This window comes from Electrona antarctica (genome assembly GCF_951216825.1).
Source record: "Electrona antarctica genome assembly, chromosome: 22".
Classification (NCBI taxonomy): domain Eukaryota; kingdom Metazoa; phylum Chordata; class Actinopteri; order Myctophiformes; family Myctophidae; genus Electrona; species Electrona antarctica.
Window position 1 is genome coordinate 32,169,128 of NC_136805.1, and position 25,993 is coordinate 32,195,120.

A 25,993-nucleotide genomic window follows, 5' to 3' on the forward strand; every position below is an offset into this window, starting at 1 on the left:
CTTAGACTTTGCTGACATCCAGTGCATCTCGTGAATACATTCGACTGTAATGATCACTGTAATCCAGACTATAGCCAGACTATTGGTTTCCTGTCTGTCCTGTCTAAACAGAAAGAAAACTGGATAAATCAAATAATCTTAAAATTGGTAATTTGGTAACCTGTGCATCAATACATTCATCTTATTTGATGATCTGATATGGCGTTTTTGTCCTATTGCAGTACGTTACACACACACACACACACACACACACACACACACACACACACACGCACGCACGCGCGCGCGTACGTGCGTGCGTGCGTGCGTGCGTGCGTGTGTGTTACATTAATACACATTAAACATCGCCACTGTTGGACGTCCAGGAGAAAAAAGCTGAATGATTTAATGCCTATAATGACAGGCCCAAAATAGGGTCACCAGGTGGAAAGTGGTACAAAGAGTACATTGGCTCTATTTGTATAGCAGATCAACAAGCTCACAGATATCTGTATTTCAGATAGCTAGTCATACGATGAAGTATAATAAAATATGGCATTCATTGCATGGACAAAATGTAAAGACGAAATATTGACACAAAATAGCGTATGTATGAGTCCCCATAATGTATATTGGAACAGGTGAGACAGAACGAGATATGATTATGACACAAACACGTCACGACGTCCTTCAACGAGGCACTGAACTGGCACGGCCAACGTCGCTCGTCGTAACCCGCTCCACATACCAACGTCAGCCTTAAAAATATGGAAATTGTAAAGTGACACTGTCAGTCCTCAGCTAGCACAGATCGAGGCCGGTCGGCCGCTAATTGCAAATGTAACTGAATGCAAGGGTCAGTGTCAAGTTGTTGGTAATGAAGTCTGATAAGTTGCGGCGGACACCGGAGCCGGGACGCCGTCCGTCTGCCTGGCACGCTTCAAAGACCCCGTCTGAGACGACGATTTACATTTTAGGCATTTAGCAGTCGCCTCTTAGCCAGATAGCGACGTGTGTAAGTGTAAGATCAGACGTAATTGTCGTGACCCCCAATACCCACGCTATTCAACGAACGCCAGGGGAAGTAACTACAGTAGGATGCCAGGTATGCATCAAGTCTACTGTATAACGTTCTGTCTACATTTGGACGTTGCGATGTAACGCATTGTGAGCTTGTAGATCTGCTATTTTCAAAAGGTTATAATACATTTGAAAACTTGAAATGAGACATTCTGCACCCAATTGATGAACGGTGAATACCAGATCTACAAGCAATTTTTTAACAAGCACAACGCGATGTGAGCTTGTAGATCGGATACTTTCAAAATGTTTTCAAATGTATAAACTCTTTTGAAAATAGCAGATCTACATTTGTAATAATGATCAAGTACAAAAAAAGTACAATATTTGCCTCTAGGGTGTAGTGGAGTAGAAGTAAAAGTACTGGAAATCGGAAATACTCGTGCAAGTGGAAGTACAAATAACTAAATGTTGTACTGAAGTACAGTACTTAAGTAAATATACTTAGTTACTCTCCACCACTGCGTCTGGGTGAGTCTCAAACAGAATCTTGGCACCCCCCCCCTCCGTTCTCTTATCGGTTATGATGATGACATCACATTATCTAGGCATTACAGGCAGCTCTGGGCTAATAATAAAACAATCAATTGTGTACCCTTTAGGTGTACATTTCTACACACCTGGGTTTCATCCAGTGGGGGGTGCTATTAATAAAGCAGCCCCCAGGGAGTGGCTGGCTGGGGATCAGTGTCTTACTCAAGGATCGTTGACACCAAGCCGCGAGGGAGGGTCGATCGGGTCGACAGGGCCGCACTGACTCACTGCCACCTGTACTTCTTGTTGTTGGTGTTGAACCATGCAGGGAAAGTTCATTTTAGTCACTTCTTTCAATTAGATCTGAGGCAATTATTGTATTATTTTAATTAATGATTGAAAATGACTTATTTTGCGATGTATTTTTCCCCAACAGTTGGGGGGAAGCTTAAATTATTCATTATAGTCTATAAAGCTATGAAATTAGTACCGGCATTTGCTGGCTATTGATATAAACGCTGCCAAGTGACCTTGCTTTTTCTGAATAGCAGTGCACTGCACTCCCTGGATCCTGGCGATACACAACCCAGTTTGAGGGCGATCGGTTCGAGAAATACGCCAAGGGCAGGCAGGCAGGCAGGCAGACACACACACGCGCGCGCACGCACGCACACACACGCACGCACACATGCACGCGCACACACACACACGCAGATATTGTGTAATTTAGAGAAGGATTTTGTTATCAGATGAATGTCTAAATGTAGAATCAGCCTGAATTGACCCCATGGTTACATGGTCCATCAGTGGTGGAAAAGGTACTCCAATTTTGCACTCAAGTAAAAGTATCAATACTGCAATGTAGAAACACTTATTGGTTACAGGTACAAGTTGGGTAATGTACTTGAGTATGTATGTACAAAAGTATTGGCATCAAAATATACCTAAAGTACCAAAAGTAAAAGTACTCATTCAGAATGTCCTGTTTCACAATTCATATGTCTAAAATTCATGAAAATCTTTTTAAAATAGATCTACAAGCTCACAAGGCGTCTCGATGCAACGCGTTGTGAGCTTGTAGATGGTCCGAAATGTATATGTTTTGTAATAATAATCAAAATCTTCAAAGTAACTAGTAATACGGTTTCAAATAATTGTAGTGGAATAAAAGTACAATATTTGCCATCTTTGATATATTGCTCTGAGAAGCACTGGTGTATGAAACTCACACAGGGAGTCTTGACTGGTAGCTACTTAACACATTATGAGCTCACATGCGGTGAGTCAGCATCCTCAGCCTGTATAGTGGAAAATCAATGTTTCCGTGTTCCACCTCACATTACAGAGCTGGAAGAAAGGACGATAACTTTGAAGGCAAAGTGCAATGACATATTCCATTCCGAGTGGCTACAATAGCTTTCTACAATTTGTGGGAGGAGGGGCCCATTTTACAAAACAATGCCAAAAATAAGGAACAAAGTATCCGATCTACCGCAAAAAAGAGCATAACGAAAAAAGAGTCCACTTGCAATCATTGGGGACACCAACGAAAGCTTCAAATGTCACCGTTTGTTGCAGATTTCCTTTTCACCAATTGAGGTACAAATGCTTTTGATTGAATACTTTATTAACAGTTTGCAAGGACAGGTACAGGGAAGTACAGTACAATACAAGGTCTGCTAAGAGGATGAAACCAGAAAAGCCTTTCGGCTTGTTGTTTCCATTGGTGTCCTCACATACTCAATTCATTGTCTCATGTGAAACTAATCTACAGATGGTACTATACCCTAGTCTAGTGTAAAATTAATACAGGTTGTATATTCTAGAGTATAGAGTAGGACTAAGATGCAGATAGCATATCTATTAATATTCAGGTGTTGTAATCATGTTACCAACAAGATATTAATGAGGGAATACCAAGGGTGAGCGTGAAATCACAGCCAGGAGAAAGAGACAAGCAAGCAAATCAGTGCAGTGAGAACCAACACACGGGCATCGGTCACGAGGACGTCCCACACTAACATACGTGGACATACCCAAGAAAAGAAGGGGACTGCTCATAAGTCCGACCTCCCGTTAGTCCAACCTACAGTACATGGTCGGTTAAGACTGAGGTTAGGGCTCATATCTATGGAGAGCCGTGATGACTTTAAGCAACGATGGAGGGCTCGTCTGAGCACGACCTAGAGACATTCCACGATGGTGCCTTCTGTAAGTCTATAGTGAAGTTGACATGCTATAAATAAACAATCCATGCCATGGTGCTTGTGGAAACAGAGAGACCATGTGACGTCTTCTCAGCATTATCTGTTTAAGTGTTTATAGCGAGAGAGACTATGACGGGTCGATTCAGCTCCTTCGGCCTCTGCCTTCACCCCTTTCTCTGTCTGTGGGCAGAGAGGACAAAGAGACTTTAGCCATTCCTTCCAATTAGAGAGGAAGAGCACAGCACTTACGGCAGGACAGGGAGGAAAATAAATAAATGACAGGACTACGAGGCTCTAAGTGAGGGAAATCTAATTGCCTGGCAAGTCAGCGCGCACGCCAACCAGAGGATTACGTGTCCCGTGCACGAGCCGCAGGAAATAGTCAGTCACTCACATGTGCATGCACACAGTTATGTTATCTGCTTATATTTCCCCAGGTTCCTCTTTCTACTATGTATTCATTGCGATAGTGTGGAAAGCTGAGATCGACGCTGTATTTATCCATGGAATGAAGTTCATGTACACCAGGCTGGAATAAGAGCTAAAAAGAAAATAACCTATACTGTACGGTACCAAGAAACAAAGAAAATAGAAAAAACAATCGTAAAACAGCAGCATTTGTGCAATGTTTCACTTTAACACTACCATATTGGCCAGTATGCTGTGCCCCGCACACTTGGAACACCATACAGACTTCAGTCAAGTACAGCACTCGCTTCCCTAGGTCGTTTTCCTTCGGATATATCAACTTTGGTCAATCTTAACTCTACCTGTTTTAATTGATTGATAAACTATGTGATGAAATGTTCTTTTATTGATATTTTTTTCTCTTAAACTACTGGGTTGAACTTCTGCGCAGTGGTGAACACTGAGAATTACATGCTAAACTCAAAAAGAAATAATGTAACATGATTGGCCAATGTAATGACATACATGTTTAGAAGGCAAATTAATAAAGAGAAAAAGAGAACCACAAAAGGAAAAAGGGAATACAATGGGTGTGCACATTTGTGAAAAGTATTTACAATTCCAAATATACAAAAGAGAGCTATAATAGAGGGCATTTATACCCAGGCCTAGTCTATTTTCTCTTAATGTGCAGTGACAAAGAAGCTGTGGCAGGGCCTATAACATGGAAATAACAAAGACAAAGAAGCTGTGGCAGGGCCTATAACATGGAAATAACAAAGACAAAGGAGCTGTGGCAGGGCCTATAACATGGAAATAACAAAGAAGCTGTGGCAGGGCCTATAACATGGAAATAACAAAGACAAAGTAGCTGTGGCAGGGCCTATAACATGGAAATAACAAAGGAGCTGTGGCAGGGCCTATAACATGGAAATAACAAAGACAAAGAAGCTGTGGCAGGGCCTATAACATGGAAATAACAAAGACAAAGAAGCTGTGGCAGGGCCTATAACATGGAAATAACAAAGTAGCTGTGGCACGGCCTATAACATGGAAATAACAAAGGAGCTGTGGCAGGGCCTATAACATGGAAATAACAAAGGAGCTGTGGCAGGGCCTATAACATGGAAATAACAAAGGAGCTGTGGCAGGGCCTATAACATGGAAATAACAAAGGAGCTGTGGCAGGGCCTATAACATGGAAATAACAAAGAGGCTGTGGCAGGGCCTATAACATGGAAATAACAAAGACAAAGAAGCTGTGGCAGGGCCTATAACATGGAAATAACAAAGACAAAGAAGCTGTGGCAGGGCCTATAACATGGAAATAACAAAGACAGAATTAAAAACAAGTTCAAGAAAGGGTATATAAGAACGGTCTTAGGTCAAAGTCAATATTGAGACCCAATCTGAGCCAAAACGAGATGATATCTTGAATATCTATTTATCCAACTTTGCCAAAACGAGATTACGAGATCAGGGGGCTCTTCTTCTTCATTGTTTTTTCACACATTTTTCTCTCATTGGCACCACAATTTCCCCTAGAGGGCTGGGATGGAATGTGTTTATAATAAATCCATGCAGCCTCTTGTTTTAAAAGCAATGATTCAATGCCCCCCCCCCCTCTTCTAGGGGTGTTAAAAAGGCCAGAACAGTTTAGTCCACACTCACCCCTCCCCCCTCCTAGAGTGGTGGCTTTCACAAGCAGGTGAAGTTTATTGAGTTAATTAGGTCACTATGACACCAGCAGGTGTATTTCACTCAGTTAATCAAGCCACACAGTATGCAAGTACCAGTTCTTTCTTCACTGCAGAGTTGTTGTGAGAGGTTGTGCGTCCATTGACAAAACCACATGCCTACACAACCTGTACAAAATAAACCGTGATCTAAACATCACATCAGTGGTGGGTGTGGAGTCATTGAGTGAGCCTACACGTCATTCACTTTTCTTCAAGGGGCAACCAATATAGCGTAGTGAGGACACGGGATGATTGGCCTCATGAAATGAGCAACGGGATATATAGAACTGCCAGGTATTATTTCATTAATCCGCCAGCCAGTGTATTCCAGTGTTGAATACCTTTAGACTAGTCAGTCAGTCAGTCCAGATGAAGATAGAGCATGCAGTCTGTACTCTGCTGCAGAATGTCAACACAGCAAGCTACTTATAGCCATGTGGGAGTCAGAGCTGGAGTCATTATGATGATTAACTTATTACAATACATTTTATAAATGTGATCATTGGTTGTATTTAGTTGTGAGCTGTTGACCAAAAACAATGGGAAAGGATTAAAAGATCCACGCGATGAAAACTCTCTCTCCCCCTCCTCCCCATGAAAACAAACAGGAGGGGGGTGGGGGGTGCTGGGCAGAGCGGCCGAGAGATCAATGCTCAGTGCGGTGCAGTGGAGCAGTAGAGGAGTGATGTGATTGGCCCATCACACGGCGGCCGCCCATGGTCTTAGTGCCTGACGATTTTGAGGCTCAAAATGTCACCAGTTACTGGTTCTAAGGATTCAGTGATAGAAATCATGTGGCCTGTATCCTTCACGTAGGAAGGCAGTTGTTTGCTTATTGGTCTAATAAAAAAGTCTACTGCCTCCTAAGCCCTGAAACGCAGCAACGCAGAAGTCTGAACCCCCATACTCTGTAACGCTGCAGCACAGAGTGAGTGACAACAGCTAATGTTATGAGCTAGCTGGACCTACAGGAAAGCCATAACAAAACACAGTGATTGTACCAACAAAGGAACGCCGGAAATGAACGAAAACAACTGCCGGGAGGTTGTGACAGAGAAACATACACGTTAAAAAAAAACACTGCTCTTGCTGAACCATTTCCCACACTGGTCACACGTGCAGGGCTCTCTGGTGTCGTTTGAGATGACCGTTCTGGCTGAACCGTTTGCCACACTTGTCACAGGTGTAGGGCTTCTCTCCTGTATGACTTCTCTGGTGAAGTTCAAGAGTACTTTTCCGGCTGAACCTAGCCTCACACTGGTCACAGTGGTAGGGCGTCTCTCCTGTATGAATTCTCTGGTGTTGTTTGAGATGACTGCCCCTACTGAACCGTTTCCCACACTGGTCACAGTTGTAAGGCTTCTCTCCTGTATGAATTCTCTGGTGTAGTTTGAAAGTACTGCCTTGCCTGAACCGTTTCCCACACTGGTCACAGTGGTAGGGCTTCTGTCCTGTATGAATTCTCTGGTGATATTTGAGAGTCTTGCTCAGGCTGAACCTAGCCCCACACTGGTCACAGTGGTAGGGCTTCTCTCCTGTATGAATTATCTGGTGTTGTTTGAGTTGACTGCTCTGGCTGAAGCTAGCCCCACACTGGCCACAGTGGTAGGGCTTCTCTCCTGTATGAATTCTCTGGTGTTCTTTGAGAGTATGGCTCTGTCTGAAGCTCATCCCACACTGGTCACAGGTGTAGGGCTTATGTCCTGTATGAATTCTCTGGTGATTTTTGAGAGCCCCTTTCTGGCTAAACCTAGTCCCACACTGGTCACAGGTGTAGGGCTTCTCTCCTGTATGAATTCTCTGGTGATTTTTGAGAGCCCCTTTCTGGCTAAACCTAGTCCCACACTGGTCACAGTGGTATGGCTTCTGTCCTATATGCATTCTCTGGTGTTCTTTGAGATTCCTGCTCAGTCTAAACCTAGTCCCACACTGGTCACAGGTGTAGGGCTTCTCTCCTGTATGAATTCTCTGGTGTTCTTTGAGAGTATAGCTCCGGCTGAACCTAGTTCCACACTGGTCACAGTGGTAAGGCTTCTCTCCTGTATGAACTATTTGGTGGTATTTGAGAGACCCGCTCAGTCTAAACCTAGTCCCACACTGGTCACAGTGGTAAGGCTTCTCTCCTGTATGAATTCTCTGATGTAGTTTGAGATTGTTGCTCAGGCTGAACCGTTTGCCACACTGGTCACAGTAGTAGGGTTTCTGTCCAGTGTGAATTTTCTGGTGATCTTTGAGAGTACTGCTTCGGCTGAACCGTTTCCCACACTTGTCACAGGTGTAGGGCTTCTCTCCTGTATGAATTCTCTGGTGAAGTTTGAGATAACTGCTCCGGCTGAACCTAGTCCCACACTGGTCACAGGTGGGACTAGGCTTCTGTCCAGTATGAATTTGCCGGTGATGTTTGAGATGTTTATTTCTGCTGTAGATATGTTTGAGTTGGGCAGGAAAGACACCTGGGATGGAGAACGAGGAGAGAAAAAACATGAAATAACATGCAAGCTGTGTTGTATTGCCAACTGATAATGTTCTAAATTTAGTGCGGCAGCAGCATCGGCAAGGTACATGGCCTGCCCCATAACTTCTTCTAGCCAGTTAGCCTATAATCCTGTCCCAACATACATGCTGGCCTTGAATTGTTTCATAGATGCACCCTGTTCTCCATTTTCACCACCCCCCTACAGTATAATGCAGGTAGAATGGCAGAAAGCTAGACGTCTTGAGTCTAATGTAGGTACTTTGGTAGCTCCAAACGTTTTTTGTAGTGTCCTTGTACTCACACATGCACCGAGGGAGACCCTCAAGCTGCCATTCATATAGAACCCAGGGCCATGCCTTTATTTTCAGGCCCGTTGAGAACTCTACCGCTGGGTTCTGTTATGAACGGCAGCTCGAGGGTGACAAACAGTGCACGTGTGAGTACCAGGACAGTATTAAAAGATGTTTCATGAAAAAAAGGGGGAGCTACTAAAATGCAATACAAATACCAATAAAGACAACTAGCTTTCTACTGTAGTCTTGCGGATGTTGATAATATAGGAGTAGACCAAGCAATTAATTATGAAGAGAGAGTCCAAGGCGTCGATTCGAATTTAGATCCTCTGAAGGCCAAGTACAAACAAGACATGGCAGCCTATATACAGGTGCCTATGCCCATACAATGAGATGCACGAGGTAAAAGGCACAAGGTTTGTGTACTGCTGAACAGTGTGCCCAAATTTGATCTGGTTCCTTAGGGTGTGTGTGATAGTGAAATGTGTGTGCGTGCTTCTATGTGCATGTGAGTGTGTGTGTGTGTGTGTGTGTGTGTGTATGTGTGTATGTCGTATGCAGGTGTGTGTGTGTGTGTGTGTGTGTCAACATGTAGGCCATGCGTTGTGTAAAGTCACGAGATAAACCTGTATACTGTATGTGTGCTGTCTTGTTTGTCAACAATATGTCAGGCGTTGTGTGTAGAGTCACGAGTTAGACCTATATGCTATATGTGTGTTTACATGTATTGTGTGTAGAGTCATGGGACAGACCTGTGTACTTTGTGTGCTTCTTAATCTTATTAGTCAACGTGGCTAGGCCTTCCATTGATAGACCATAGGCCTCACTCAGACCTTTACTGCATTGCTGTATGCTTGTTGGATGAATGTTGTGTAGTGTCATGGCCGCCCCAATGCATTTCCAATGGAAGTCACATGGTTTGTTGTCCACATTTTGGACTACAAGCTGTTGTATGGCTTTCGGCTGTGTTTCGACTGCGCCCCTCCCCCTCATACAACACAAATGTTGTGTCAAACCATGTGACTCCCATTGGAAATGCCTTGGGGCGGCCATGACACTACACAACATTCATCCAACAAGCATACAGCAATGCAGTAAAGGTCTGAGTGAGGCCTTAGAAGTTAGCCTGGGACCTGAACTGCATGACTGTGATGATCGGGGATCATATTATGTTATTGTTGTGAGATATTATGAATAGCCTTCGTATGGGCCTATTTATATTTACTAGAGTTCTCACATTATTATTGGCTACTACACAGTACCAGGTGGGGGGAGTGGTTGCCTGTGTGTGTTTTCCCTAATCCTCCGCAGGTGGACTGATTGATGATTTACACCTAGAGAAGCTGGCCCGTCTGTCAGGGAGTGATCGGCCCTGACTGGCTGTCGGTCTAGAGTGGGCGTGCTCCTGATCATGGCTCTCCCTACTCACCTACTATATCAGTCAGTCTGCTCCTGGAAGGCGGGGGGGAGACAGGCCGGTATCCTCTCTCTCCCAGCCGCCACACTGACTGTGGACTTGTTGTGCCATACTGTTTTGATATAGTTTTGTCCCTTCGGAAAGGACTTGTCCCTCGTTAGTTGTAGTGTCAATTTGTGTCTGTTTGCTAGGTGTTTTCGTTTGAGGTTGATTCATGTTCTGTAAAATATTCAGTATTCTATTACTTAATTCATCTTTATGTAAATAAATACTCGCATTTTGAAGCTGGTTTCCTGTCGATCCATTAAATGTTACACTTAATTACCCCTAGACACATTGGGTCGTAACAATGACCTATATAACTGTTGTGTATCTTAGTATCAAACCATTTATGGCACTATTTGCATGCAGTATGTGAACAACATTACAATATGATGTGGGTGCGATGCACCTGTGTGCAGTAAGAATGTGTATTTGTTAAATGGTATAAAGGCATGTTTGCAAATGCAATTGCAATGCATACATACATCACAGTATAGCATTATCTCACCAGGGGGAGGGAGAAGGGGTGATTCCTAGCCTTGCTCAGGCTGTCTGGAGTTACCATCGTACCGGTTCCACATGATATAGGCTACATGATATATGTGTATTGGGGTTCCCAGATACTACACTACTATTCTATCTGTATTTTACTGTGGGAGGGGTGGGAAAAATCGAGAACAGGGATGTGCGTCTATGAAACAATTCAAGGCCAACATGTATGTTGGTACAGGGTTATAGGCTGATGTGGCAGCGGTGGCCGAACGGATTGCGGAGCTGTCTTGATACCGGAAGGTCGCCAGTTCGAATCAGCGGTCCGACACGTTAAAATTACCACTGCTGAAGTGCCCTTGAACAAGGCATTGAACCACTACGATGAAATGTTCTATGAGCAGGGCCTGGCTGGAAACAAGTTCTTGAGCTTAGCCCAGATACCCTGGGTAAATATAGTAATCATTTAATTTCATCATGGGTACATGTGTTTTGGTCAGGACTTCTCCTTTAACACACACACACACACAGCATAACTCCATTACTCCACAGAGTTAGGGATGTCGGGGGTTAACCGGCTAGCCGGTTAGCCGACCGTTAAGAAATATCCGGGTATGCTTATCAGCTTTACGGTTAATTTGCATAATAATAAATGCGTGTTCTGATCTTAAATCCCTTTTATTTTAGATTGTTTTTAGTAATAGTACAACATAAACATTACAGAGACTGTAGTTGTCACTGTACAATACTTTAAAACAGTTGTCATGTTGCACACATGCCTAAAATTGCTGTTATTTGCGCCGGCAAGCTTGTCACACTCCAGGCTGCATGAACAGCAGCGCTCGGGCGCTGTTTTCTGCCCCCGCAATGTCGTTGTCCCAAAGTTCTCTGTTGTACTTCAAATGGCTAGTTGGCTACAACGGTAGCTTTGCGCTAGTCAAAACTTAAGCGAGTGACAGCGAGACGAGATTAACACAACATGTCGACCGTATCAATGCAGAGACCTACTTGGCATTATTAAATCCATTAATGGCCTGGAGGGAGAACGTTTACAGCCGCCGCCGCTTCCTCCTCCTCCTCCCGGCTATCAAGTTAGCCATGTGCTATCGATGTTTGAGGGTTTTCTCGTCAGCGAAAAGTCAACAAACAGAACACGGTGACATGCATGCTGATCTTCCTTAATAATAATTTTAAAAAAAAGGCTTAGCCCATGCGTCCAGTGGCTTTATAGATATAGGCTGCTCAGATCTGGACTGGACTTATTTATGTTTTGGACTAGAACCGGCGGACCTCTGTACTGTAGACGCGCAGATGAAATGAAATGAAATCTATATTTACCCAGGGTATCTGGGCTAAGCTCAAGAACTTGTTTCCAGCCAGGCCCTGCTCATAGAACACATTTCATCGTAGTGGTTCAATGCCTTGTTCAAGGGCACTTCAGCGGTGGTAATGTTAACGTGTCGGACGGCTGATTCGAACTAGGAACCTTCCGGTATCAAGACCGCGCCGCTATCCGTTCGGCCACCGCTGCCACATGCATGCATGCATGCAGATGCGATGCGATGCGTTGTTTATTGATGATTAAGCCTACAACAATTTATTTATATTGTTAAATGTTGCTTTTTTGTTTGTCTTTTTAAAAGGAGCATAAATAAATGTATACCATTTCGCCTATTAAAAAAAAATGACCCGGTTAATCCTGTCGGCTAACCGGATGGGAAATTATCCGTTACCGACATCCCTACACAGAGTACAGACAACATTTCTGGACATCTGCTTTCTGTTGAAGATGAAAGAAAACTGTACAGTAGGGGACATAAAAAAATGTACACACCTATTCTGTGTAACTTTATCACAGGCTGCTTCAGCATGGCTCGCTGGTAGATCTGTTCCTCCTTTATCACAGGCTGCTTCAGCATGGCTCGCTGGTAGATCTGTTCCTCCTTTATCACAGGCTGCTTCAGCATGGCTCGCTGGTAGATCTGTTCCTCCTTTATTCTGTGTAACTTTATCACAGGCTGCTTCAGCATGGCTCGCTGGTAGATCTCTGGCCGTTTCTCCCACGATGTGACTCTTTTAAATAGTTCATCTCCTTCTTCGGTCCACTCTGACGGTCGATATTTGAGGCCCACTTTTACCGTTTGGGATCTGACTTTACTTGCCGACATGTTGTGGTGGTCTTGACCCAAGTCCTCTGCTCCGCTTACTGGACACTGGTTAAACTCTCCCATCCCCCACAGATCAAGGACCAGCCCACTCTCCCCACCAACTGTTGCAGCGCTCACAGGGCCACATGGGCACATGCATCCAGATCACTGGTGGAAAGTAAATGTGTACATTTACTCAAGTAAAGTAAAGTAAAATGTTGAGGTACTTTCACTTTACTTGAATATAAGCCACGGTTCCCCCTTGCCCACTGCCCTTCCCCTTTGTAGAGGCAGAAAAAGGCCTCTTTAGAGCCTAAAACAGCAAGCAGACAGGGACAGGCCAGAAGAAGCATTTGCCAACGGCCAGCGAGAAAAGGACGTAAGGGACAGGACGCACAGACCCACACTTCCCGCAAAGAGGAACGGTTAGCTAAGGTCACGGAAACCAGTACAGGAAAAGGACTCAAATAAATTCATTTTACACACTCAATAGTTAAAGATTTAAAGGACCTATAACATAAAATTAAACTTTTTCAAAAATGTTGGTGTTTTTTGGGCTCCCATATGTGTTTTCTATCCCCACAAATACGCAATTTTGAACAATCAGGCTTTCAAGTTTCACATCATAATCATATACAGGCTTTTATGGAAATTGCTCTCAGGAACAGCTCAACTGATTTGGTCGTATGCGTGATGTCATCAGTAGCACCTTACATTGTATAATTCCTCTTATTCAGTTCCAAATTTGCATTTCCACTTTGTTTACAATGTCCGCCATTGTTGATTTTCCAAGCTGGCATGGAATGGAACAAAGCCTGGTTTTATCTAGCATCAGTATTATAATGACTCAAATATTAAATCATTTGCATATCAGCACCCCCACCACCTCAGGACATTGTGGTACTGCAGCTACAACTGCTTCAAAGTCCAGAAAGAAATGACAAGGACTGGTTAGGAGTGGTGATTGAGGCTCAAACCATTAGAAATAAGTCTGAGGGACATAGACAATATTGATATTAAATATTAAAAACAGTTTTAAAATGCATGTTATTTCTGCTTTAAACAGTCATTTTACACACTTTATTTTACACAAGCGTAAACGGTCCAGGAACCCCCTCAAGGACCACTAGTTGAGAACCACTGAGAACCCCCAGTACCACTGGTTCAGAACCACAGCTATACACAGTCAGGTATAGGGTTCTTGGCCATTACAGGATACGTATCTGCACATCTCTAAAGTAACAATTTAAGGACTTTTTACTTTAAGACCTTTTGAGCGGTGCTAGCCGCTCCAAGTTGACATTTGACCGTGTGTGTTTGTCTGTTTATATCCAGCACAGGACTTGCCCATATATGGTCATGTGCATATGGGACCGACCGACAAACCTTAAATGTATTTAACGACTACAAACCTTAACCCATTTAGGCCTGACCTCAAAAAAATAAAAAAATCTTCTAAATCCTCCAGTTTTCTGAAATAAATATTTTCACGATTTTTCAAAAATAGCAGATCTACAAGCTCATAGCGCGCCACTCATGTAGATCTGCTATTTTTCAATCGCTAAATTATAACATAATGTTTAAAACACCAAAAGGGGTTCCCGCCCAAAATGGGTTAATGGACGTAACTCATCAAAGGCACCGCTCACTTCACACTGGGTGTGATTTTGTATCTCCATTACACAGATATGTATTTTACCCATTTACCTACCCATGTGCCTGCCTGCCCCTAAGGGTGCACATACCCCCATTTGAGGAGCAGTGAAATAGGCCACACTACATGACGAAGCACTGCAGTAATAACTGACTAGACAGACTGCAGGCCTGGCTCATACATATCTCCTCTTTGTGAATGTGACATTACATATAATGGCTGAGCCGGGTACATGTTCTCTCTCATGTGTCACTGATAGTGACTCTCTCTGATTGAATCATAGCCATTACTGGAGGTCATTGTATCTGAAAACCAGTGGTGGAAAAGGTACTCAAATGTTTTACTTAAGTAAAGGTATCAATAATACTGCAATATAGAAACACGCCGTTGCAAGTAAAAGTCCGAAATATAGAATGTACTTGGGTAAAAGTGCAAAAGTATTGGCATCAAAATGCACTTAAAGTACCAAAAGTAAAAGGACTCATTTCAAGTTTTCAAATGTAGGCTATAAAATCTTTTGAAAATAGCAGATCTCCAAGTGACGCATTGTGAGCTTATAGATCTGCTAGAGTGGAAGTAAAAGTACTGGAAATTGGAAATACTCAAGTAAAAAATACATCTCAAAAATTGTACTTAAGTGTACAGTACTTAAGTAAATGTACTTGGTTAGCTTTACTCCACTGTCTGAAACTATACTACGTCCTCCATCTCGGTACAACAACCCACTGGATATTGCATACTCATACCAATGGAGCACAAACACTTATCCTCCACAGACAGAATCATTGAATATGACACCATCACATCTGATCAAATTAAAGAGGCTGGAGTTGATGTTTCTTTCTGCACTGTGGGATGCAGAGCTTAATGGAGAGAGGAAGAGGAGAGGAGGGGAAGGGGGCATGACGCGGTTCTTTTTGGCACACGGCCAATGAGGTGGAACCATGCTAACTTGCAGGCAGACGAGTCATCGGGGCTCGTTTCCCAGAGTTTCGAGTCCAAGTCTCGAGAGTCCACACCCCCTGAATACAGGGTGTTCCTTTAGATTTCGACTTGCCCTTTGCTGGGCCTTGGGGACAAAAAGTTTGAAAACCACTGGTGTAGTAGGCGTCCCGGAATGCTCGACCTTGACAAAGCGAGTAAGCGTAATGGCATCTCTCCACTTTCACTAAACTCGCATCATGCCAAACAGCTATTCCTGTCAGAAGGAACAGGATAGCTCATTGCCTGTCATATAGGATTTCTCTCCCTCCCTCCCTATCTGGAAATGGACCAGGCAGTGAACAGAGAGACCCAGGGCTGCACGTGGGACAGGACAGTGCAATGTGTACCCATTATAGTGATAGGACAGTGGTTCCAAACGCTTATAGTTCGAGACCCAAAAGGCCCACTGTTTGGAAAGCACGGGTAAAGAGACAGAGAGACACAGACACAGACAGAGAGAGACAGAGAGACACAGACAGACAGAGACAGAGAGACACAGACAGACAGAGAGACACAGACAGAGAGATACAGAGACACAGACAGAGAGACACAGAGACACAGACAGAGAGACACAGAGACACAGACTGAGAGACACAGACACAGACACAGAGAGACACAGAGGAACACTAACAAAAAAACCGAATGACAAAGCGACAATGTTATCACTGGCTAGCAACAAAACACAAGAGTTGACCTGCTGGCAGCATCAAGTTCACTCCTAGGATGGACATGGCCAGTCTCCCATGAAACGACTCAAAAAGGTGCACATGCTCAACAGTAGGGCTGGAACTATAATGACAAAATAGGGATTTCTAATAGACAGTATTAAATTATTATTTGATTAAATTGATTAGTTCGATCACCACCACTACTCAACAGTAGGATGATGTGCTTGTGGCAATGTTTAGCGCAGCACACGGAGGTCATTCAAGGCATTGCACACATCAGAACAGATTTAGACACAATCGAGGAGGGGCTAACCACAGCTGAAAGATGAGGATAGAGGATGCCACAGACAGCACACATCCGAGGTAGCTTAAAAGGAAACTGGAGTGAAAGTGCTAAGTGAGAAGAATGAGAATCCACTATCCAGTAATGGCTGCCGTTCCCTGGGATTGTCCACAATTATCCCTCCACTAAGTCCCTCCCCAACCCAATCTTGTCCAATAGGCACGTTAGCAGCGAAGAAAGCTTGACCTGCATAGCAACCGTTGCTAAACTATTTGGATTGGCATTGGACAATCACTTTTTGGGGTGAGATTTAGTGAAGGGCTAATTATGGTGGATGGAACGTTACCGTTTAAATTCCTCCGGATGTAAATACATTTCTACAGAAAACTATTTATTTATTCAGCTTTCAAAAATGTTACGTTACAAAATGTACTATATTTACGTGTGAATTATAAAATGATCGTGGCTAACATAGCCTATAGACGATTTTGCTTCCGGTCCATAGTCATGCCTTGTTGGTCTTCAAAATAAAAGCTCAGAATGAAAAGATCTCGGCAGGGGCTCAATCAATCAATCAATCAATCAATCAACCTACCTACCTACCTACCTACCTGTTTTATTTGTGGAAGGGGAGTACTGTTCATACCTTTACTAGACTGAATAGTATCTTATAACAGCTGCTGCTCTACTACTGCTGTGCATTGCAAAATAAAAACATTTACAATTGTATTGTAAAAAAGAATATGTCAACTGTCCACTAATAAGCAAGCACAACCGTTGCAGAAACGGATGAAATCAAGGTTTGTGAAGGACACGAATATGTGCAATTGTGCACGTCCGACCTACAGCACAGTACAGCGTGTACCCCGAGCCATGACCCCATATTTAATTCAATTGCACTCCAGGCTGTGTGTCACGATTGTTCCCCTACAAGACAGCTGTGGGGGGGGGGGGGGGGGGAGACAGCCCAGGGACTAATAAAAAGGTTGACAGACAACAAAGGCAAGGAGTGAATTTATGGGGAATTCAATAAAACTAAATAAATCAAGATGGAAATGGGATGGAGTCAGTCCAATTCATAGTTTGGCCGTTCCGTGATGGGTGTCGCCGCGCACAGAGAATAGCAGACCGACAAGCCACAGCGTGTCGCATCCACAACGCGTTGTGGGCTTGTAGGTCTATGCTATTCTCGGCACGCAACACGGAGCATAAATTAGGCTTTACGAGTGTGGTGAGGTGTGCATCTCTCACCCCCAATAGCATGTAGATAACAAAATGTCCATATGAGCAATTTGTGCCTCCCATTTTGTGTGTGTGTGCCTGCCTGCCTGAATGTATATCCAAGGATACATGTGTAGCAGTCACACAATTAATCTAAATGTACAAAGCTGCATATGCGTGTGTGCGTGCATGTGTGCATGTCAGCTTCTTCTAACAGAAGACCTCTTATCGTGGTCCACTAAATCCTTCACGGTGCACCACACGTTTCGCAAAATGGCAATTTCTTTTTCACTGTCACACTGTGCCATGAGAATAATAATTACATACACATCTATGAGGAAGAAGTAGTGAAAAATGAGCAGCAGGTGACATGAAGGTTTTTGGTTCAAACTGAGCACATGACATGCAGGTTTTGGGTTAAGCCAGTCAGTCCTACCGTGTTCTGAGAGGGCTGTCCGTCCTGGTCAAAGTGACGCTCCACGTAGTTAGAGGACAGAAGGTCACTGGCGAGGAAGAGGAGAGACCACAATGAGGAAGGTGTCTTATTCAGAGCGTTTCATTGCTGCATGTCGGACGGAAATCTCCATATTTCAACTTTTTAAGTTTTTCATTGGCCATTTTTCATTACTCATTAAGGTCCTACTTTGTCGTACAATAGTGCCATTTTAACAGTGAAAGGTTTTGGACATACAAGGTTTCCGGAAGACCGCAACAATGTCTATTGTTGAGTGAGGGAAGGACTGACAGGAAGCCCCACACCAATTTAATTGGTTCATTGAATGATATCTGCAGAATAGAGTAGAGGTGATAACCGTTCATCTGCACATCCAGAGGGGGTGATATTTTAATTTAAAATACCTATTTAAGTTTTAATTTATCATCAAATATACATTTTTAATTAAAATGGCCGAAAAATACACAGACTAAATACACAGACCCGGCCCAACTAGCTGGTAGCTAATCACTATAGATTAGTGTACTGGAAAGGCACTCAAATTGCACAGACATGCTGTACAGGTGCATAACCTTAGTTATTGTAATTTAATATAAAAAAATATTGGGAATCCAAATATATTGATATAGGCCATTAGAGTGAGTGAGTGAGTGAGTGAGTGAGTGAGTGAGTGAGTGACTGAGTGACTGAGTGACTGAGTGACTGAGTGAGTATTTACTGGTTCAGATCCAGGTCCAGGATAAAAGATTTGCCAAAGGCCTCCACCAAGAAGCTGATCTGGGCCAGATGGACAGGCTGGAGAGAGAGAGAGAGAGAGAGAGGAAGACGCAGTTAATTCAAAAACATAACCGTAGAGCACCAGCACTCTGTACAGTAGAAGGAACATAGCCTGGCGCGGCCAGACTCATAGCGAGGGTTCACTGATGTTTCCTCCCCGCATATGAGTCTGGACTCGGGCTCATTGACAGAGAGTATGCGGAAGCTGGAGAAATCAGAAAATGATCGGGGCCAATCAGTGACTGCGTTTCAACGGCTGTCCGTACAACAGGGAAAAGCAGCCTCTGATTAGTTCATGTGTATATGGTGACGTAACATTCATGCTGCAGTACTTTCAAAACAACAATGGCTGCCCTCAAGGCAGCCATTGTTTAAATTTTACACAGAAACAATAAGAACAGCAGTTATTTCAGATATAGACTGACATATATCCGACATATCTCGCTCACGTATAAAGTAGAAACTATAACAGACCTTGTTGTTTTTAGTGTGGTATGAGGAGCGGACCAGCGCACTGTGTGGTGACGTCAGCTTTTTGTTACGCTGATTGGCTAGATGGATCTGTCTGTCAAGGCAACTACTAACGCCCACTTTTCAAGCTGCCTATGGCCGAAGTCCAGACTCATATGTGGGGAAGAATCTTCAGTGAATCCCCGCTATGAGGCTGGCCAAGCCAGGCTAGAAGGAACAGCTTGGACAGAACCAGCTTTGCACCAACAGATGGTGTTTAGGCTCTTTTAGGATTTATATAGACTGATCAGCTGTGGTCTGACGTAATGTCTGACGTAATGAAATCACACCCGTGTGAACTGGGTGACCATAGCAACCATTCTCATTTTTTGGTACGAACAGACACATAAACTAACAAAGCTGAAATCACACCTGTGTGAACTGGGTGACCATAGCAAACATGCTAATTTTTGAGTGGTGTAAACCACTCCTACAACTGGCTTTTGTGTGCATAAAAAAATGACCATGGTTGCTATGTTCAAAATAATTTCTGACGTAATTAAATCACACCCGGGTGAACTGGATGACCGTAGCAACCGTGGTCATTTTCTCTGCGCAAAAAAAGCCAGTTGTGAAATCACATCCGGGTGTGATTTCATTACGTCAGATCAGAGCTGATCAGGCTACATAATACCTTACCTTATTTCATTACGTCAGACATTACGTCAGACCACAGCTGATCATGCTATATAAAACCTTACACCACTCAGTTCACACGGGTGTGATTTTTTTTTTGGTACGGACAGACACGTAAACTAACAAAGCCAGTTGTAGGAGTGGTTTACACCACTCAACAAAAAGGTTAGATAATTGATACTTGCAAACCTAGTCCTATACTGTATATCATTCCTATCAGTCATAGTATCCACACAAACATCTCCTGTCACGTGTGCGAGGCAGGAGGTTTAGGACCCAAATGCAGACAGAACGGCAGAGGAGCTCAAATGCAACAGTTTATTTAACAAAAACTCAAATAGGAACGGAACACACGGTCTATAACTTACTATGAAGAACTAACAAAGGAATTGAAATAGTAGTATATATAGACACAGGGTTAACCAAACGCATGTATAACTCAAAGACAATCTACACACTATAGGCTAGACACTAACAGGACACAGTAACAAAAGCAACAGAGGAAACCAGGAGACAAACCAGACTACAAAATAAGGTATACAGGGGTAAAGTCAACTCTAACTGGAAACAAGGAAAACACGATACTACAAAATCACAGGAACACAGTAAATTAACACACTCTCACCAGATGCTTTCCCGGTTTTAATTGGTTAAGGGTGGTGCATCGCACAGCTCAGGCTTATATAAATAATGTATCATAGAATTTATTTATTTATTTATGTTTTTTTTTGTTTTTTTTGGGGCATAACATTATGCTAATTAGTCTGGCCATTCTGAGCCTTGGGCTGGCCCAGTTAGGTACAGCCTAAATGTTCAGGCCCATTGAGAACTGTATGTCTTCACAGACATACAGTAGATATCACAACCGTGAAACACAGCCAATTGTGTTTGTTTAAGAGCGCCTGACAAAGCTGGTGGGCCGGTGGCACCATGGAGGAATCAAACCCCTAGCTCTGTCCACGGTGGTCAAGAGTCAGTCAATGGAAACAGCCATTTATGTGACAATGACAAACGGCTGACCCAGATGAAGGCGTGTGGGGTTTCTTTAACTTCCTTCAAGTGTTATGTATCCAGACATTTGCACTGCACAAGATGTGTATTGGTGTGCATTACCGGCTTCTACCAATCTTTCCGTTAGCTGCCATTTACTGGCCATTGGCCCGACTACAAGTTCAATTGACCGTTAAATATATAAATATTGATACTTTTAGATGAGTTGTTTTCCACTTTGTTAGCTTGTAGATCTTTTTTTTAACAGTGTTTTTAAATGAACAATCGATTGCCAGTTCATTCATAAGATGAGTCGTTCTCTTTGTGGTCTACCAGGTCTGATGGGGCCTCAGTCTTCTTTCACTATCAAGCTGGGCGAAGAACCTGGAGCGCTTTCTGTTCTGAATGCACAGGTCATGTGAACTGCACCAACTGTAGTTTACTTCCACATTTCACAACTGTTCCTTTCAGAAGGGTTCTTTTGGAGTGTTCACACTACAGAGGCTAGTGAAAATAGAAGATCTGTTGACTTGTGAGCTTGTTTAGATCTGCCAATTTTGAAAAATATGAAGAAAAACCACCTCATCAGGAACCACAGAATCTGCAGTCTGCGATCTGATGATTCAATCAGTTTGACAGTGAGAGAGACACATCTCATTATCCAATCAGAATTGTTTGATTGGCCTTGAGGTGATGGGCAATGTTATCTCACTGAAAACACACACTGGGGGATATGCATGCCTGCAGTACGGCTCAGGTATGTATGCACATGAGTGCGTGTGTGTTCAAAGTACATTCACATGCACTAACATCCACTCTGTCTTTTGGAGTGTCTGTCTGTCCGTCTGAAAATAACTTGTTTTTATATGGGATAAATAAGTTTGAATCTCAAGCTATTTCTCTGGGTATGGTTGTAGAAAAACAAAACAAAACAAAAAAGATTCTCCTTAACTGGAAATTAGACTATGTACCAACTAGGCATGCCACGGTATGAGATTTTACAGTACGGTACGGTGCCGGTATTGATAACCTATACCTCGGTATTCCACGGTATTTATATAAAAAAAAAAGAAAAAAGATTGCCCACCCACCTATGTCTAGTGACTACCCCCACCTCCTTATAAGCCCTTCTTTGTTCCCCAACCTGTAGGCCTACATATCTTATTTTTTTATTTTGACCTTTTATGATAATTTAAATTTTGTTATTTGTCATGTGACTTGTCATGATTATGAATTGAAACCGAATGGAAACAAGACAGCAAGGACTTTTTTCAGTGATCCCTTTGGACATGTGTTTGACTGTACCCTATACTGATTACATTTCTGCCAATAAAGTATTCAATCAATGAATCAATAGCTATTCCCCACTGTATTTCACTGTACTATGGCTCCCCCTAATGGCCGTTTTGTACCCGGCACGCTGGATCTAGTGATCTACGCTGGAGGTAGTGCAATCTGCGCATGCTCAAAACTGCGTGCCTCTGTGTTGACAGTTCACACTTTTAGTTTAGTACATGTGGAAATATGGAATATACAATTGGATCTGGGTGTCTTTCAGCAACACTAACTCAAAGGTAGGAAGCAACTTTTCAATCTACTGCAGCTGTGTGGTGAAAATAAATGTTTTGCCTTAGTCTGCGAGTGGAGTTGCACTGCATGCGCGCAGCATGCGCCGCCCACCAACACTGTATTGAAATACCGTAAGCTCGGAAATCTCACGGTATCAACACCGTGGCTGTTCCTGTCGCGGTATTACCGAAATTCGGTAAACCGCGGCATGCCTAGTACCAACGCATGTGATCTGGATAAGAGAGTTGATGAATGTTTTGCATTTGGAAAAGCTGAGGTTTTGAAGCAATAACAGGACTCACATCTTCACTCAAATTTGGAATCCTGAAATATAGTTTTTGAGTGGTGCAACCACTCCAAGGAACAGCTTTGTCCCTATGTCCCAACCTATGTGACTATGTCCCTGTGTCCCGATGTTTAGAGTACCAATAGGGGGTGCTATTGCACCACTCGCTTCAGACTGGTCTGATTTCTCATGAGAAATTAACAAACGGTAGGCCTATAAATGATTTATTCCCTATTGCTGTACATACTGTAGTGTATGTAACCTTCTCCTTATTAATGCTGAAGTCTGCATATTTTGTGATTGTGAACCTACTTGATCCTGAATGAAGATATGAGATATACGATATATGAATGTTGTACTCAGTGTTTTTATAGAAAAAACATAAAATAAACATCACACCTGTGTAAAGTGAGGGGCGCTATATATACATATTTTATGACGTAATTATCAGACAAAACAAACATTAAACTCTCCCATGTCAATGGCGTTTTTAATGTTTGTTTAAGGAAAAATAAACATTAAACCTGTATATAGGAGGGGCCCTCAAAAAAAAAAAAAAAGGTTTTCCAATTAAATTAACAATATAAGGGGCATGGTGGCGCGGTCTGTAGCGCTGTCGCCTCAACAATCTATCCAGGTTTGAGAATGATCTTGTTTTCTCGGTAATAATGGATCCTTGAGTTTGAATACTCTTATAACTCCATTTGTGTATCGACATTATGCTCTCATTTTGGCAACAAAGTTGAATGTTCAGCAAAGCTCTAATCAAATCTGTATTGTCATTAAATATTTCATTTATTTGTATTTTCTTTTAGGTTTTATGACCTCAATTACACCCAAACAACCTGAACTTTGAGCATTCAGTGGATTTCCTGTGGTCTGGGATTTTCTCTGTGTCTGTGAAGCCTTTTGAGCTGCAATGAAAACAGGCAAAACAGTGAAAACAGTGACATCTGCTGGCAAATCCCATTGTCATATATGGGATTTGCTGGCTCTTACATCACTCTCCACAGGAAAATCAGAGCACTTGTTTGAGCCAGAAAACCCCAAAAAGTTATACACACAATCCGTTTAAAACAAAAGCACTGCAAAGCATCGAGCATCAGATGCTTCTATTTTGAAGTGCACCACCTAAGCCTCATGCCATGTCTTACATACATGGCAAATGTATGTTGCAATTCAAGGCGATTGCAAGGTGATTTAGCGCGCACAGGCCTACATCAAAATCTATGTGTGTGTCTGTCTGGAGCTAATCTCGCAACTGCTTGGCCGGTCTGTGGCGCTCACCGCAAATCATTTTGCACACACTGTCACTAGGCTAACAGAATCACACTAATGTTTGTTCACATACAGTACGGTTATAAATCTGCACTTTCTGAAATATATAACTTTTTGTGTCGGAAACTAATCTCACAAACCAGTTGTATGGGGCCGGGGGTAAGCAATCAATCAGTTTACAATGACAGTGACAAATCTCACGATCCAATGATTCACTCAGTGCGCGTTGTTTGATTAGCCACACATAGGCTACACTGAGTTACAGACTCGGGGAGGAACTATAAATGTTTAGGCTGCAATGTAGTATAAAAGTCTCCGTTTCACAAATATTTCAGTACATACTTTGAGGTGAACCCGTTTTGTGCTTTGATTGATCTTCCTCACTTCCAAAAAAGAAACTTTGACATTTTCTCTTCAAGGGAGTGAATCTGTACATGGGATCTAACATTTGGATACTTCCACATCTACACTACATCTAGATCAAAATGGCTGACCAGCTGACAGAGGAACAGATGGCAGAGTTCAAGGCGGTATTTTCACTTATTGACAGTGACGGTGATGGCTCCATCAGCACAAATGATATTGGTCATCTAATGCGTTCTCTGGGTCAGGTCTGGAGTACTGAACTGCAGTACGTGATCAATGCAGTGGATGCAGCCGACAACGGTGTGATAGACCTTTCAGAGTTCCTGACATTGATGTCCGTGAAGATCGAGGAGGAGGAGGAGTCGATCAGAGAAATGTTACGTGCCTTTGACAAGGACGGTAATGGATTCATCAGTGCTTCTGAGCTGCGCCATGTGATACAACTGGGAGAGAAGTTGACTGATGACGAAGTTGATGAGGTGATCAGAGAAGCATATATTGACGGTGATGGACAAGTCAGCTATGAAGAGTTCGTACAACTGGTGAAAGCGAAGTGAAGGCCATGTGCAGACTGATCAGTGCCACATATCTCGTGCACACTGCCATTAGACCAGGGGTGGGCAACTGGCGGCCCGGGGGCCACATGCGGCCCCCACCTTCACTTAATGCGGCCTGCATGTTAATATCAGAATACTGATATAGTATTGATATCAGTTGTTACAATCTATAATTAAATGACTAGTACTTAATGACTACTATAGTATTAAAATGTTAGTCTTTTTGTGTCCAATGTAGTTATGTTAACAGTTCATAAAGTTAACATAACTATAACTAAATGCATTTGAAATTCAATAAAAAGGTTACTTTTCAGGTTTCCAATTCAAAAATAGCAAAAAAAACAAAATTCAGGTTTTCAATTCAAATATAGCAAAAATAGCTGATCTACAAGCTCAAAACGCGTCGCATTGCGACGCGTTTTGAGCTTGTAGATCGGCTATTTTTGCTACGACAGTAATATGCACTGTGGCCCCTCTGGAGTGAGTGTGGAAATATATTGGCCCTCGCCATTGTCAAAGTTGCCCACCCCTGCATTAGACAAACGTAGAAACCGCTAAAGTTTTTGCATTATTTGATATACCGGTATACTTCTTTGAGGGGCGCTAGTCCCTCCAACACCTGGGTTTGTGTGTGACGCCAGGGATGTTATGTGTGTGGCCAACAGCCAAGTCTATGGACTATTGGACTTTTTACGGAATAATTTCTTCCGTACAAACTTTCAGGCCAAGTCAATGGCAAATGACTTGACCCCTCATTTCAAACATCACTTACTATGCAAACGTGCAGTAACGCTGTAACGCCAACGCTCAAGCCAGTCACATCACGCCCTTCATGTAATGCTGCACACACACGACACACAGGCATTTTGCCACTACACACACACACACACACACACACACGCACGCACGCACGCACGCACGCACGCACGCACGCACGCACGCACGCACGCCGGCAGAAGCCTGTAAAGCTACCGCCCACTCCAGAAAGTGTCAGCTACTCAGTTCCGGA

General features: G+C 43.0%; 2 protein-coding genes across 3 annotated transcripts in view; one reads left to right on the forward strand and one right to left on the reverse strand.

The window, feature by feature from the left end:
• The window catches only part of LOC306914881 (disintegrin and metalloproteinase domain-containing protein 11-like), a 79,182-nt gene that overhangs the window by 44,442 nt on the left and 8,747 nt on the right, over window positions 1-25,993 (reverse strand). For both annotated transcript variants that reach the window (XM_079492102.1, XM_079492103.1), the window contains exons 3-4: window positions 18,734-18,810; window positions 17,998-18,064 (exon numbers count right to left, since the gene is read on the reverse strand). In XM_079492102.1, coding sequence (XP_079348228.1) covers window positions 17,998-18,064; window positions 18,734-18,810 — 144 coding nt within the window. The remainder of the gene's footprint in view (window positions 1-17,997; window positions 18,065-18,733; window positions 18,811-25,993) is intronic.
• Window positions 24,547-24,984, forward strand: LOC306914882 (uncharacterized protein; the record flags this gene model as incomplete). Its single annotated transcript, XM_079492104.1, has 1 exon — window positions 24,547-24,984. The coding sequence occupies one exon, from the start codon at window positions 24,547-24,549 to the stop codon at window positions 24,982-24,984; it is 438 nt and encodes a 145-aa protein (XP_079348230.1).